This window comes from Podarcis pityusensis (assembly GCF_964106645.2).
Source record: "Podarcis pityusensis genome assembly, chromosome: 4".
NCBI classification, from domain to species: domain Eukaryota; kingdom Metazoa; phylum Chordata; class Lepidosauria; order Squamata; family Lacertidae; genus Podarcis; species Podarcis pityusensis.
This window is the reverse complement of record NC_138027.1, coordinates 280,752-295,041: the sequence shown is the minus strand read 5'-3', so window position 1 is coordinate 295,041 and position 14,290 is coordinate 280,752. Positions and strand designations below refer to the sequence as shown.

The window sequence follows — 14,290 nt, the reverse complement described above, 5'->3', positions numbered from 1 at the left end:
ACAAAGGAGCCAGCACAGCTGCCTTTGCTTTCTCCAGATTAGCTAGTTGAGGCTGGAACTGGGAATCTGTGCTTACCGTAAGCTCCTTTGCTGCTTTCCTGACATCTCTGGGCAGCAGCAAAGGCCAGCCGGCTCCCTCACCAGCCCTGCACCCTCCCAGGAAGAGGGAGACTCACTCTTCCAGTACTCCCCCCCCTTTGCAAAGCCCCATCCCAGCTATGCCACAGAGAAGCAGGGAAGGGAGCAGGGCCTGTGAGGGATGGGGGGTGGGGGTGGAGAGCTGCCTTTGGCCACCAGGCCTGAGCGTTCCCACCCTGGAAATAGGTCTGTGGCCTGATCCCGCAGGGCTCCTGCTCTCCACCACCAGGCTAAGAACCCTCTGCCTGCCTGCCTGCCTCTTAGGGGCCCTAGACATGCCGGTGCCATGGGGCAGCCAGCTGGGCTTGAGCAAATGCCAGTCCACTCTCAGCTGAAGCAACTTTGGCCAGCTCTCCCCGGTGTGCCCCAGAGGGAATCCCCCCACAGAAGAAGGTCGGTTCGTAGGAGGGATCCCCACATAAGAGCTTTTCTCCAGTTAGAAACAGAACATTGCACTTTATTTCTACGCAACCCTTTTGATTGTCTCCAAGGTCACCCGCTCCTCCTCCTCCTGGATCTCTCCATCATTCCTCTTAGTAACGGAAGTCATGCTTCTTCGACTGAAACGCAACAGACTACATGGGGAGGGGGCCTCGGCTGCTGGGGGAGCCAGGAAGGAGGAGCCAGGGGGTCTCTCAAGGGGGCGGGCAGGAGCCCCTTCTGGAAGGGAACCTTGTGAGGGCATCTGGCTGACCCCTAGGGGAGAGAGGCAGGCCCTCCCTGGCCCCCCAGTTCCTCCAATGCAGCAGGTAGGCTTCAACGGAGATACAAGCAGGGGAGGAGGACAGAATGAGAAGGGACCCAAAGGGTTTTCTAGTACAACCCCCTGCAATATGGGGGTCTTGCTGGGCGCCTCCTCCTGCTGCCTGCCTGGCAGCCCTCCCCTGCCTGCACCCCCCATCCCACACAGATCAAGAGGAATGATGGGGGGGGCTGCCACAGAGTAGGAGTGTGCCAGGCTGAGGGCTCCCCTGGAGTCGGCAACAGGAGCATGGCAGGCTCTGATTCGTACCGTTTATTCTGGAATCTTTACAGAGAGGGTTGGGGGACCCAGCAGGAAGAAGCACCCATTCCTTCACCCTGGTGCCCCCCTGCCACCGCCACCCATGGAGCCCCCTCACCTAGGAACACAACACAGGGGTACTGGCCGTAAAACACACACGCACGCGCGCACACACACACACACACACACACACACACACACATATCTCCCCCCCTCCCCGCAAGGCTGAAGCCATGCTACTTTTTGGTCCATACTGGGAGGGGGGGCAATCCCAGCTTGGGATCCTCACATTCACCCCCCACCCCAATAGCAGCACATCCAGACTGAGGCCTCCTGCACACAGCTCCCCCCCCCCCACCGCCACAATTTGGAGCACAACTAGGGAGAGGTCAGAGCTGCCCAAACGCAGGACCCCCACTTCACCCCCCATCAGAAAAGTACTGGAGCAGAACAGCAGCTGGGGGCCAGAGGATGATGCCCCCCTCCCTGTTTATGCCAGCAAGGAGGGCAGGAAATGTGTAGTGTGGGGCTGGAGCTGCCTTGTGGCCAGAGGGAGAACCCCGCTTCCCCCTCTCCCCAAAAAGCCAGCCCCTCTTTTGTGGCTGTTTCCCACCAGCACCACCATGGAGTGTGTCAAAAGTGCCGGCCCTGGTGGCCTGGAGGAGGTGGTGGAGGCGGGGCCCCTTCTCCAGAGCCAAGAGCAAAATCTGGGGTGGGGGGAGAGTCCCCTGCCCCTCAAGCAGCCGCAGGAAAAGCTGGTGGGGGAGAGAGGAGAGACGGTTTCTGCCGGGCAGGGCCCCCTCCTCATCTGGCCTGCCTCTTCTGCTCCAGAGGGTGGCGAGGGGGCGCAGGAGCAGCAAGGGGGTGCCTGAGCTCAGCCCCCTCCCCGCAGAGTCCAGGTCCATGAAGGGAGCGGGGGCCGGGGAGGGGGGCCGGGGGAGGGGGCTGGCAGTTCACGGCTCCTCCAGCCACGAGGGCTTCTCTGCTCCGGGGCTCTTCAGCTTGATGTTGAACTGCTTCAGCGTCTGCTCCAGCTGCTGCTGGTTGCCGGCAAAGTAGGCCGAGATGGCGTTGTGGAAGAGCAGCAGCTGCTTGTGCATCACCTTCACCTGCAACGGGGGGGGGGCGTCAGAGGAGCCGCCTGAAGCAGGCCGGGAGCCCCCAGGGGCCAGCCGCGCATCTCAGGGGCTCTGTGCTGCGTGAAGGACTTTCTGTTCTCCTCCCCCCACCTCCGCCCCCGACCCAAGGAAGCCCCCCCTTGCACCCCTCCTGGACTCTTCTTGCCTGGCCTTGAAGCAGAGACCGGGAATGCTCCGGCTGGGATTCCTGGACCCAGGCATGGAGGACAGGCCAGTGTGGGAGGCCTCTGACCAGGAGCCCCCTCACCTTGTTCTCCTCCAAGAACTTCAGCTTGACGGCCACGTCTGCCCGCAGCTTCTCGTACTTGGCGCGGTGGGCCTGGAAGTGGGCCTGGGCGGCGTCCAGGCGGCAGAGGGTGCTGGCGTCCCGAGGCCCCAAGTTCAGCTCCTCCAGGTCCGTGCGGTAGGCGTCGTACTCCAGCCTGCACGGGGGGGGGGGGGGGAGTGTCAAAGCAGCGGCACAACTCCCACCCCTTGGACAGATGCCCCCCAACTGGCAGCGGGGCATCTGCTGGGCCCTGCCTGGAGCTGCCCCCCTTCCTCTCCCCCCTGCTTACGGCCCCACCTGGCCGTCTCGTACTGCTTGATGGTCATGAGCGTGTCCTCCATGGTCTTGTTGACCAGCGTGTTGATGCTGGAGACAAAGAAGTTGACGGCCCCCAGAAGGGTCTCCCCGTTCTTGCACAGCAGCTTCTGGGTCTCTGCGTTGTAGCCAAACTCCTCCTGCGGGGGGGGAGGGCCTTGAAAAGGGGGCTGACCGTCCCGGACCCCCCACAAGCCAGCCCCCAAAAGCAAGAAAACCCCCAGAACTTGAGAGCCCAAGAAAAGTCTGCTGGATCAGACCTTGATAGCTCTCTCCTGCCCCACACATTTGCCCAATCCTCTTTCAAAGCCCTCCAGGTTGGGGGCTGTTCTTGGGGGGGGGGTGGCTGCCTTGTGGCTGTGGCTGCTCTCCTGCCAGGCAGGACCTTGGCTTCCGATGCCCTTGGACCTCCCCTCCACCTGGCCCCCGGGCCATCCTGCCTCCCCCTGCCCAAAGGACGTGGGGCGCGTCCCCACCTGCAGCTCTGGAGACTTCTGGCTGAGGTCGGAGAAGGCGTCGGCTAGGGCGTGCTGCGTCTGCACCAGGCTGTAGAAGTGGCTGGTGAGGGCCCTGGCCAGTCCCAGCACGCTCTCGTACTTGCGCTTGGTGTCCCGAAGGAGCTCAATCTGCGTCTCCAGCTCCAGGTCGACGGTCCGAGAGCCCCTCCCAAAGCGCTCCGAGATCAGCTGCTTGGTGCACTGCGGAGGGAGACGAGGAGGGGCAGCTGGGGGGGCCTCACCCGGAGCAGAAGATCCCCTCGCCCTGCAGGGGGTTGGGCTGGATGACCCCTGGGGTCCCTTCCCAGGATCACTCAAGCTGTCAAAGGGACTTAAAACCGCAACGGCGTGTGGGCGGGCAGAGCTCAGGGGCCAGACGGAGGAAGAGCAGGTGCGCGGGAAAGCCTTGTGCAAAGGGGCCACGGCCGAAAAGGCCGTTCCCCCCCTTCCTGCCCTCTGGGAAGGGGGCCAAGGGTCCCGCTGGGTGGGTGCTGACCAGCGGCTTAGTGGCTGCCCCCTGCCTTTTGGAGCAGCCTCCCAAGGCAGCCCCCAAAGCAGGGTACTGAGGGGTCCAGAAGGCAGAGACTTGCTGGTGGGCCAAAGGGGATCGATCCAGAAGCAAGAGACCGATCCATGTGAGGAAGAGGGCACCTGCCTGGTTCAGGCTGAGTCCCACCAGCGCCCCCTCTTGCTGGGGCTGAGAACAACGCCTCCCCCCCCCCCGCTCACCTTGTAGGTGTTGATGCCCCACTTCTTGACAACATCAAACTTCTCCACCGCGATGCCCCGCGTGGCCTCCTCACCTGCCAGGGCCGGGTTGGGGTGCTGCTGGTGCAAACTGGAACCTGCAAGGGCCGAGCGGGCGGGGGGCTTCCTGAGCAGGGGGAAAGGGCAGGTCCCCCAATGCTCCGGAGGCCAAGCCGTCCCATGGAGGAGGAGGCAGGAAAACACCTCGCCTACATTCCCCTGGAAGCCTGCACCCCAACCGCTCCCATTGGGGGGGCTTTTGGGGGCAGGGGATAGGGCAATACCTGAGGCAGCAACCGCCTGGCTGGCTATCCGGCTGGCAGCCGATGGGCTGGGGGAGATGAGCGGTCTTCGGGGTGGGTGAGATGGAACGAGAGAGCCTGAAATGGAGGGGGCCCAAGGAGGGCAGAGATGGGGAGGAGGAGGAAGGGAGCCATGGAGGGGGTGCAGGATAAGACAGGCGGGCTGATGAGCTGCGGCAGACATGGACAGGGTGGCATGAGCACACGATGCCAGGCTCCTAGAGGAGCACGAGGCGGGCATAGTTCCCCAGGCAAGGTGCTGGCTGAGCTACGTGCCTTCCTCATCCCTGGGGTCAGGGGAAAGGGAGGCTGCAGGAGGCCCGTCTCGAAGGAGGGGGGTGGGGGGGCCTTGCTGACGGTGCTTGGCCAAGGGACGCCCTTCACGGGCAGGCAGGGCTCGGCTGTTGGCAGAGATTGGCCCCCTCCCCGCGCAGAGAGCAGCACGGCGATTCTCTTAGGCTGCCTGACCTTTGATGGCGCTGGTGGGTATGATGCCCTCGGCGGTGCCCCCGTAGCCCCCGGAAACAATGCTGGTCTCGTTCAGGTTGGGCCCCGACACCATCACCTGCTGGAGGTCCTGCAGCGGGAGAAAGGGAACGTGGCAGAGGCCAGCACGAGGGGAGGGGGCTTCAGGCAGGCCCAGCGGCGTCCCCTCCACCGGGGTGGCTGCTCTGCAGCAGGGCCTGCTTCCCCCAAATCAGTGGCCTGCGGGGAGTCAAACTGGACTGCTAGAATGGGGGTGGGGGTCCCAAAGGCAAGTGAACCGTCCCAATTCCTCCCCTGCCCGATAACCATCAGAGCTCAGCTTACAGAGCTGAAATCTCCCCCTTGCAAGCCCCACACACTGCGCCCGGGACATCAGTGGACCCCCCCTCTTACCCCCTCCCTGTTACCTGCTCCAGACCATCGTCCTCAGCGAGACGCCGGGAGTCTCCGTTGCCATGGATTGGGATCTCCATGGTGGCTGCTTTGCTCATCAGCCCGTCGGTCATGCTCAGGGTCTGGAGGGGTCAGGAAAAAAGGGGGGCTCAGGTGCCGGGGCAGAGGAAGGGGCTCCACTGTCCACACACCCCATCTCTGGAGTACCCCCACCCCATATACTGGTCCCAGTCAATAGATAAGGCAGCCTAGATCCTTCTCCCCCCTCCTGAGAAGCCCCCACAACCAGCCAAGTTGCCAGTCCAAGGAAGGGGGAGCAGCCCGCCTCCTTGCCCCCAATGCCTGGGGGGGGGGCGGCTGGCAGCAGGACACCCCAGGGCAAACACCCCCAGGTCTTCAGGAGCAAAGAGCTGCCTTCTGATGGCCCCAGGCGGACGCCACTTCCCAGACCTGCTCTGCTGAGCATGCCAGTCTTGTTCCCTGACGCCTGGATTTGGCCAGTGGGCCACCTGGGCCAAGAGGAGCCTGCGGGAAACCAGGGAGCACAAGAGGAGCACCACGTTGGCAACCCTCCCAGTGCCAATCTCCCTTCCATTCTCTCCCTCCTTTGCTAGGCCCCCTTTGAGTTCTCAGGTGCAACTGGAACCAGCATTTGAATAAAAAGCAAAGTGGGCCTGGTTTCCCCCTCAATGTACCAAAAAGCCTTTCTTGGAAAGAGAAAAGAATGTGCTACCTGCTACCTGGCAGCCCCCTAACGCCAATTCCACCCCATCACTCCCCGACAGCCCCTGAAACCCCATAGATTCCCAGCAGCCCCCCCCCCCCCAGAAAGAAGCTGCCTGGGCTGCCCTCAGCCTTGCGTGGCATTTTCTTCTCCCAAATGCAGAAAGGAGAAGAGAACGGGCCCAGCACACCGCGGAGAATAACAAGGGAGCAAGCCCCCACCCACAACCCTTCTTCAGAAACTAAGAGAACCGCCTGCAGCCAGGGCACCATCTGGGCCAGGTCAGAAAGTTTAACAATAGTGCCAGGAAGAATGCCACCCCCTGGGGGGAAATCCAGCACAAACCATGTTGCCTTCCTAGTGGCACCAGCCTCATCCAGGAACCTGGGGGGCAGCTTCAACAGGAACCTGCCAGAACTTGCCCAGCAGACGGACGCAGGAAGCGGGATGCAACAGGGGGCAGCCCCCAAGACGTCTCTTGTCTCTCAATACCTGGGCTTCCCCCTTCCTGGGCAGCTGCTCCCCTTGGGCAGAAGTTGTTTGGGATGACAAGTCCCGCCAATGGGCCCAGCACACTGGGGCACGGGCAGAGATGCCACACCACCCGTCCCACACGCCCGAGGCGGGGAAGGAGCCACAGACACGGCAGAGAGCATCAGCTCAAGGGAGCCAAATCCAGGGGGGCACAAGGGGGGCACCAGCACCCAACCCTCCAAAGCAGAACTGGCGGGGGCAGCAGCACCTCCTGCAAGCCGACCCAGATGGGGCCCAATGCTGCCCCTCCCCCCTTCTTGCTGGAACCTCAGGCCCCCCCCCCATGTCAGCCTATTTTCATAACTGGCGGACAGTCATGGTGGGTCACCTCCAAGGGTCCCGTTGGCATGTACATTGGGATGGGGGGGCGAGGGGGAGGGGGAACAGCTCCCTCCCCACTCCAGGACCATGCAGCGTTTCCAGGCTGGTGGTTGACGTGGCCCCGGAGGAGCCTTGGCAGGAAGGGCAGGGCCAGGTGCCAGGTTTGCTTCTGGCTATTTGCTTAATACCGTGGGTTTTACTGGGGAGGGAGTTGGTACACACCCGTAAACTGCAATGTATTGTTATGCACTTCCCTGGGAGCCTGCCAGCTTGGAGGGCGGAATCTCCTGCCCCACAACCAAGACCCCTCGCCAGATCTGGCCAGGACCCTCCCTCCTTCCCGCAGCTGAGTTTGAGCAAGACAACCTGCCCGAGCCCCCCCCCCCCGCCATGATGGCGTTGCTGGAGAGGAGAGGGGAGCCCCCCCCTCCTCAGGGCCTCTTAGCCAGCAGGGACCCCCCAGCCCCCTCTCTGGCTCCCTCGGCCTCAGCTGCGGAGGAGAGGCGGGGCAGCAAGGGCAGCGGAGTGGCGCCCCCTTCTGGCCATGCCCCATCTGCCCCCCCCGGCCCTCAGCCGCAGCCCGAGCCTTGCTCAGGGGGCGCCCCCCGCCTCGGCTTCGCTCGGCCCCTCCGGTGAAGCAGGCCGTGCCCGGTGGGCGCACCTGCCGGCCTGGGCTGCCCCCCGGCGGGAGGCTGCCGGGCAGGAGGAGAGCGGGCGCGGGGGGGGCGGCGCGGCCGGCAGGTGCAGGACCCCCTCCCGGAGGGGAGGAAGCGGGGCCCCGAGGGGGAGCCGACCCCGCCCCCGCCTGCCCCCCCCCGGGCCCCGGCCAGCTGCGCGCTCCGGGCGGGACGAGGGCCGAGGGGGGGAGGAGGGGAGAGGAGCCTCCCTGGCCCGGGAAGCGGCCTCGTCGCGGCTCCGGCCCCCGCGCTGGCTGCCTCCCTCCCTCCCTCCCTCCCGCTCGGCTCGGCGGCGCACCTGCCTGGCGGCTCCCGGAGGCTCCGGGCGTCGGATCCGCGTTGGGCCCCGGGCACACCGGAAACGACGTCACGCGCCCCGGCGCCGGAGGAGGCGGGGCCTGGGCCAGCCCGGAAGTGGATCCGGAAGCCCCGAGAGGAGGAGGAGGAGGAAGATGGAGCAGCAGCAGCAGCTGCGCGGCGTGAGAGGCGGGCGGCGGCGGCGGGGGGGGGAGGCGGGCGGGGGGGCGGCGGAGACTCTCCTCCGGGCGACACGCGTCGGCGGGGCTGGTGGGGATGCGCGGGGGGGGGGGTCCCCTTCCTTCCTTCCTTCCTCCCTTCCCAGCTTGGCCTTGTCGTTGCAGCTGCGCGACTTCCTGCTGGCCTACAACCAGATGACGGAGCTCTGCTTCCAGCGCTGCGTCTCCAACCTGAACTACCGGACGCTGACCGGCGAGGAGGTGAGCGGGGCGCCGGGAGGGAGGGCGGGGGGCGGGGAGCGGGGCGCCGGGAGGGAGGGCGGGGAGCGGGGCGCCGGGAGGGAGGGCGGGGGGCGGGGAGCGGGGCGCCGGGAGGGAGGGCGGGGGGCGGGGAGCGGGGCGCCGGGAGGGAGGGCGGGGGGCGGGGAGCGGGGCGCCGGGAGGGAGGGCGGGGGGCGGGGAGCGGGGCGCCGGGAGGGAGGGCGGGGGGCGGGGAGCGGGGCGCCGGGACCCCGAGACCCCGGCCGGGCTGGGCCGAGCCCTCCCTCTCTCTCTCTCTCTCTCTCTCTCTCTCTCTCTCCCCGCAGGAGAGCTGCCTGGACGGCTGCGCGGGGAAGCTGGTGCGCTCCAACCACCGCCTGATGGCCGCCTACGTCCGCCTCATGCCCTCGCTGGTCCAGCGCCGCATCTCCGACTACGAGGCCGCCGCCCAGGAAGCGGCCCTCCCGCCCGCGGAGCCTCCCGCCCTGCCGGCGCCCAGCGTGGTCAGCGCCTCCTGACGGCCCCTCCGGGCTGCTTCCTGGCTGCCGCTCCAGGGAGCCCCTCACCGGGCCGCTTGCCCTCAGAGATGCCCCCCTCCAGACTGGACTCCGGGGCGTCGCGGGCAGCTGCCCCTTCTGGGGCCCATCTCTCCAAGAGCATCCCGGAGCACACCGTTTCCGGGGACAATAAAACCCCTTTCTGGGACCCCTTGTGCGTGAGAGTGCTGTGCTGGCCCTCGGCGGTGCTTTCCCTTGTGATTTCCATTCCGCTTGCCTGAGGGTGGGGTGGCCTGGCCAGCTGCTCCTTGACACTTCAGCTTGAGAGCAGAGCTCCTTTGTTGGCAGCTGGAAGTAGCAAGGCTCCCTTCCTCCCCTCCAGGTTCAGCTCCCCCTTCACCGCCTGCTGTTTCAAGTTCTGATTTGACATAGTGGGGCCCTGAGAAAAGGGTTTGCTGGGAATTCTGGTGCTGTGGCCACCACAGCGTGGCTTGGTGGGATCTGGACGGACTGCGCCACATGAGCCATGACCCCCTGAAGCAGGGATGGTGCGGCTTCATGTGGACCAAATGCAGGTTGCTGTCTGTGTGGCATTTGGAGATGTGCCCCCCCCCCCCCAGTTCCATCAAACATTTGGCAAAAGAAAACATGGATCTCCAAGAGCAGATCTGGCACACAATGCAGAGCACATGGATGGGGGGAAGGGCCTTGCTGCTCCTGCACCAAAGGGTCTCCCAAGAAGGACCGTCGTAGCCCAATAGCAGGGGAAATGCTGTGCATGCAGAAGGTCGCAGGTTCAATCGCTGCTGGCTCACAGAGACCTCTGCCTGGAACCCCTAAGAGCAGCTGCTTGTCAGTGGGGCTGGTACTACTACTAAAAATAATTTAATTAATTGTGCCCCACCCATCTGACTGGGTTCCCTCAGCTACTCTGGGTAGCTTCCAGCAGAATAGAAAAACACAGTGAGACATTAAATGTTAAAAATCTCCCAATACAGGGCTGCCTTCATCTGTCTTCTAAAAGTAGCATGGTTCTTTATCTCCTTGGCATCTGATGGAAGGGCATTCCACAGGGAGGACGTTGCTGTCGAGAAGGCCCCCCTGCTGTCAGGTCAGCTCTAACACTGAATTGTGCTTGGAAACATACTGGGAGGCTGTGAAGATCCATTAGGACTGGTATATTATGGTCCCAGCGGTTGCTCCCAGTCACCAGTGTAGTTGCCGCATTCTGGATTGTAGTTTCCGGGTCACTGACATAGAGTGCATGCAGTAGTCCAAGCAGGAGATAACCAGAACATGTACCAGAATTTCTTCTTAGCTGTTGCCCCTTGGTAGGCTGGACATTGAGCTCCAACCCATGTTCAGTCTGATTCAGAATGGTTGTTTTGTTGCCCTCATTCCCAGGGAAAACCATGGGGCCACCTAAGCTCCATGCAGTGGGCCAATGCACCGACTCTCTATAAGGCAGCTACCTCCTGTATTCCTGCGCAGAGCCACCTGGTACAATAAGGTGGCGCTGGCCCTTTTCCCAGAAGCCAGTGGGACTGCAGTCATTTGTGGGAGTATGGGGGGGGGCAGCAGATGCAGACAGGGAGAATCCCACCCTCCTTTGACTCTTCCAGACCTACAGCTGCTTGTGTGGGAAATGGTCTCGAGCCTTTTGGATCAGAGCTGGTCGGACCAGGAAGAGGGCAAGGGGAACACAAGATACGGCTTCTTTTTTAATAATATTTTTATTAATTTTCCATTTTATAATATTTAAACACATCTTCGTTATCCACTTTACTTCTTTTGCTCATACGAGCCTGTTGACTTCCCGCCTGCCTCATGGTTTTCAAAATTCATTTGCATATCACAGCATTGTTACGGAAAAATCTAGGTGTGAGGCTGCTCAGTCCCCCAGCTGGTTGAGCGGAGCCCGTGGGTCCCTGCAGAATAAAGGAAGGAGTCCAGCCACCAACCGGAGGAAATAGCTGTAGACCAAAGTTCATTGCGCAACAGGTTCAAAGAGGAATTTTGAACCCCGAGGATGGGATGACAAGGACTTTTAAAACTTTCCCACCATATCCCAGAATACAGTTCATACAGCATCGTTGCTACATCATTGCTACATCTCACAAAAGGGGAGGGGTAGGCAGGGGTTACAGTGGTACAGTGGTGCCTCGCAATACGAAATTAATCCGTTCCGCGAGTCTCTTCGTCTTGCGGTTTTTTCGTCTTGCGAAGCACGGCTATTAGCGGCTTTAAGAAAAAGGAAACAAACTTGCAAGAACTCGCAAGGCGTTTCGTCTTGCGAAGCAAGCCCATAGGGAAATTCGTCTTGCGGAACGACTCAAAAAACGGAAAACTCTTTCGTCTAGCGAGTTTTTCGTCTTGCGAGGCATTCGTCTTGCGGGGCACCACTGTACAAGATTAGCATAAGCAGACATGGCAGGGCAAGACTCAGGTATAAGATTAGCAGAGGCAAACACCTCTGAAGTCCCACCAGCCAAAGTACAATAGCATGTCTGGCCCCTTGGCAAGTTTGGTGATGGGATTAGGCTTTCCTTGGCCAACAATCAGCTCAGCAATTGTCACCTCTGGGAACTTCCTGGAGTCCTTTTTTAAGGGGAAAATAGCTTTGGAATGAAGGAAACTGGCAAAGGAGTTGATTTTATATTATTTTTAAAGCTAGGTAACTTCCCTGAGCTGTCAAGTTGAAAGGATACATTCAGGCATAATATTTGTAACATTTAACTTTAAATATGTGCCCCCCCCCGTAATTTCCGTGACAGCATTTATGCATTTTCCATTTTACGTTTCATTCAGAATATCACAATTTTTAAATAAATAAAAAAGAGTAGTGACAATTATCAATACAAGTATTCTTACAACCCTTCTAGTGTTGTTAATTGCTTACAATGGTCCTTCAAGTATTTTATAAATTTACTCCAGTCTTTTTGGAAAGTTTGATCACGTCGGTTTTGGATTTTTCCAGCTTCTCCAATTCCGCAAAGTCCATCATCTTCATCTGCCACTCTTTTTCCTTGGTATTTCTTCTTGTTTCCATTTTTGGGCTAAAAGGATTCTTGCTGCGGTTGTTGCATGCATAAACAGTTTTTGATCACCCTATGGCATCTCTTCACCCACTAGACTCAATAAAAATGCTTCTGGCTTTTTAACAAAGGTGTACTTACACATTTTCTTTAACTCATTATGTATCATTTCCCAATATGCTTTTGCCTTGTTACAATTCCACCACATATAAGTTCCCTTCTTTTTCTTTACATTTCCAACACTCCTTATTTCTTGTCCTATACATTTTAGCAAGGTTAGTTGGTGTTAGATACCATCTATACATCATTTTCATAACATTTTCCTTTAATGCACTACATGTGGTGAATTTGATTCCTTCATTCCATAACCTTTCCCATGGTTCTAACTGAATATTATATCCAAAATCTTTAGCCCATTGTATCATTACCATTTTCACCTCTTCATCTTTGGTATGCCATTCCAATAATAATTTGTACATTTTTGATAATATTTTTCTCTTATCATCCAAAAGCTCTCTCTCCAGCCTGGATCTTCTTATATCAAAACCATTCTTCTTTTTCTCCTCCTTGAACACATCATTTAACTGATGATATTGCAACCAATCCGTCATTAACTCATTTCTTCAAATGTTTTTAATTTTAACTTATTTTCTACCTCGATCAATAAATCTCTATACGTGGCCCACTGTCCTTTCATGTTTAGTCTTTTCCCCGCTTTGGCTTCAGTTGGCTTCTAGCTAGGGAAGTTCTGTGGTCCAAGGCAAAACTCCAGCCTTCCCACGAGACAGCCTGGCCATGCCAGGGCGGCTGGGCCTGCGAGAAGGATCCTGGGCTGGGAGAGATCCTGGGAGAGGACAGGCGGGATCCTGCTCGGGAGCTGAGCAAGGGGCTCGGCAAGGGGGTTTCCAGACCAGACCTGCCTGCGCGCCAGCTGCCCAGTCCGGCGCCGGTGCCCCGGGGGGGCGGGCAGCCTCGGCGGCCAGGGCGGGACTTTCCGAAGGGACCCGGAGGCGGGGCGAGGCTGGCATCCCGGGGGGGGCCGCGGAGCGCCGGCCGTTGGGCGCCCCTAGCAACGCGTCCCGCGCGCCCTGGCCGCCCCTCGCCCCGACGACGCCATGGAGCCCGGCGCCCCCGACGCCCTGCCGAGTAAGGGGCGCCCCCCCCCGGGCAGGGGCAGAGGGTCCTTCCTCCGGGCTCCTGGGGGGCGTCTCTCTCCCTCTTGCTTCCTTGGGGGGGGGCTTGGAGCCCCCTCCACGCCCCCCTCGGGGCAGATGCCCCAAATGAGAAACTCTCCCGGGAAGTGCAGGGCTGGGACGAGTCCGGCAAGTGGCCTGGGGAGATCAGGGCTGCAGCCGCACGGCGACCGGTTCCGTGTCGCGTGGGAAGGGACCCCGAGGGCCATCTAGTCCACCCCCCCGCAAGGCAGGAATCTCAGCATGCTCCCCATCCACCTTGAAACCAGACCCGACCCTGCCTTAGCTCTCAGCTAGCACTTTCACTGATGCACCACGAGAGGGCCTTGTTTGTTTGTTTGTTTTCCTAAAAGTCATAAAAACCTCATAGAATCCTAGAGTTGGAAGAGACCCCAAGGGCCATCGAGTCCAATCCCCTGCCAAGCAGGAAACACCATCAGAGCACTCCTGACATATGGTTGTCAAGCCTCTGCTTAAAGACCTCCAAAGAAGGAGACTCCACCACACTCCTTGGCAGCAAATTCCACTGTCAAACAGCTCTTACTGTCAGGAAGTTCTTCCTAATGTTTAGGTGGAATCTTCTTTCTTGTAGTTTGGATCCATTGCTCCGTGTCCGCTTCTCTGGAGCAGCAGAAAACAACCTTTCTCCCTCCTCTATGTGACATCCTTTTATATATTTGAACATGGCTATCATATCACCCCTTAACCTCCTCTTCTCCAGGCTAAACATGCCCAGCTCCCTTAGCCGTTCCTCATAAGGCATCGTTTCCAGGCCTTTGACCATTTTGGTTGCCCTCCTCTGGACACGTTCCAGTTTGTCAGTGTCCTTCTTGAACTGTGGTGCCCAGAACTGGACACAGTACTCCAGGTGAGGTCTGACCAGAGCAGAATACAGTGGCACTATTACTTCCCTTGATCTAGATGCTATACTCCTATTGATGCAGCCCAGAATTGCATTGGCTTTTTTAGCTGCCGCGTCACACTCTTGGCTCATGTCAAGTTTGTGGTCAACCAAGACTCCTAGATCCTTTTCACATGTACTGCTCTCAAGCCAGGTGTCACCCATCTTGTATTTGTGCCTCTCATTCCCCCCCCCCCCAAGTGCAATACTTTACATTTCTCCCTGTTAAAATTCATCTTGTTTGTTTTGGCCCAGATCTCTAATCTGTCAAGGTCGTTTTGAAGTGTGATCCTGTCCTCTGGGGTGTTAGCCACCCCTCCCAGTTTGGTGTCATCTGCAAATTTGATCAGGATGCCCTTGAGTCCATCATCCAAGTCGTTGAT

General features: G+C 59.6%; 3 protein-coding genes across 5 annotated transcripts in view; 2 read left to right on the top strand and 1 right to left on the bottom strand.

Annotated features, from left to right (window-relative positions):
* Nucleotides 1-574: 574 nt before the first annotated feature.
* Nucleotides 575-7,931, bottom strand: ARFIP2 (ARF interacting protein 2). 3 transcript variants are annotated; one of them, XM_081002282.1, is made up of 9 exons: nt 7,843-7,931; nt 5,303-5,410; nt 4,878-4,986; nt 4,392-4,487; nt 4,090-4,205; nt 3,340-3,561; nt 2,846-3,003; nt 2,528-2,702; nt 575-2,250 (listed from the first exon to the last, which is right to left on the bottom strand). In XM_081002282.1, the coding sequence occupies exons 2-9, from the start codon at nt 5,399-5,401 to the stop codon at nt 2,095-2,097; spliced, it is 1,131 nt and encodes a 376-aa protein (XP_080858408.1). In that variant the 5' UTR covers nt 5,402-5,410; nt 7,843-7,931; the 3' UTR covers nt 575-2,094. The 3 variants fall into 3 exon arrangements, with proteins under 3 accessions (XP_080858408.1, XP_080858409.1, XP_080858410.1); XM_081002283.1 differs by having other exon boundaries at nt 7,847-7,905; XM_081002284.1 differs by lacking the exon at nt 4,392-4,487.
* Nucleotides 7,932-7,949: 18 nt separating this feature from the next.
* TIMM10B (translocase of inner mitochondrial membrane 10B) lies at nt 7,950-8,822 on the top strand. The gene is made up of 3 exons (XM_081002508.1): nt 7,950-8,023; nt 8,186-8,281; nt 8,608-8,822. The coding sequence occupies exons 1-3, from the start codon at nt 7,997-7,999 to the stop codon at nt 8,797-8,799; spliced, it is 315 nt and encodes a 104-aa protein (XP_080858634.1). The 5' UTR covers nt 7,950-7,996; the 3' UTR covers nt 8,800-8,822.
* Nucleotides 8,823-12,910: 4,088 nt separating this feature from the next.
* Nucleotides 12,911-14,290, top strand: part of DNHD1 (dynein heavy chain domain 1) — a gene marked incomplete at its 3' end in the record, with an annotated part of 48,193 nt that continues 46,813 nt past the window's right edge. Inside the window, exon 1 of the mRNA XM_081001687.1 lies at nt 12,911-12,959. Coding sequence (XP_080857813.1) covers nt 12,929-12,959 — 31 coding nt within the window. The 5' untranslated portion in view covers nt 12,911-12,928. The remainder of the gene's footprint in view (nt 12,960-14,290) is intronic.

What these genes read in the sequence shown, in the direction of transcription:
- ARFIP2 (XM_081002282.1), bottom strand. Translation starts at nt 5,401, where the DNA reads ATGACCGACGGGCTGATGAGCAAAGCAGCCACCATGGAGATCCCAATC. An exon ending in GGGGCATCAACACCTACAAG is followed by an intron (nt 3,562 to 4,089) that starts GTGAGCGGGGGG and finishes CTCCCTCCGCAG; the next exon opens with TGCACCAAGCAGCTGATCTC. An exon ending in AGAAGTCTCCAGAGCTGCAG is followed by an intron (nt 3,004 to 3,339) that starts GTGGGGACGCGC and finishes CCCCCCCCGCAG; the next exon opens with GAGGAGTTTGGCTACAACGC.
- TIMM10B (XM_081002508.1), top strand. Translation starts at nt 7,997, where the DNA reads ATGGAGCAGCAGCAGCAGCTGCGCGGC. An exon ending in AGCAGCAGCAGCTGCGCGGC is followed by an intron (nt 8,024 to 8,185) that starts GTGAGAGGCGGG and finishes TTGTCGTTGCAG; the next exon opens with CTGCGCGACTTCCTGCTGGC. An exon ending in GGACGCTGACCGGCGAGGAG is followed by an intron (nt 8,282 to 8,607) that starts GTGAGCGGGGCG and finishes CTCTCCCCGCAG; the next exon opens with GAGAGCTGCCTGGACGGCTG.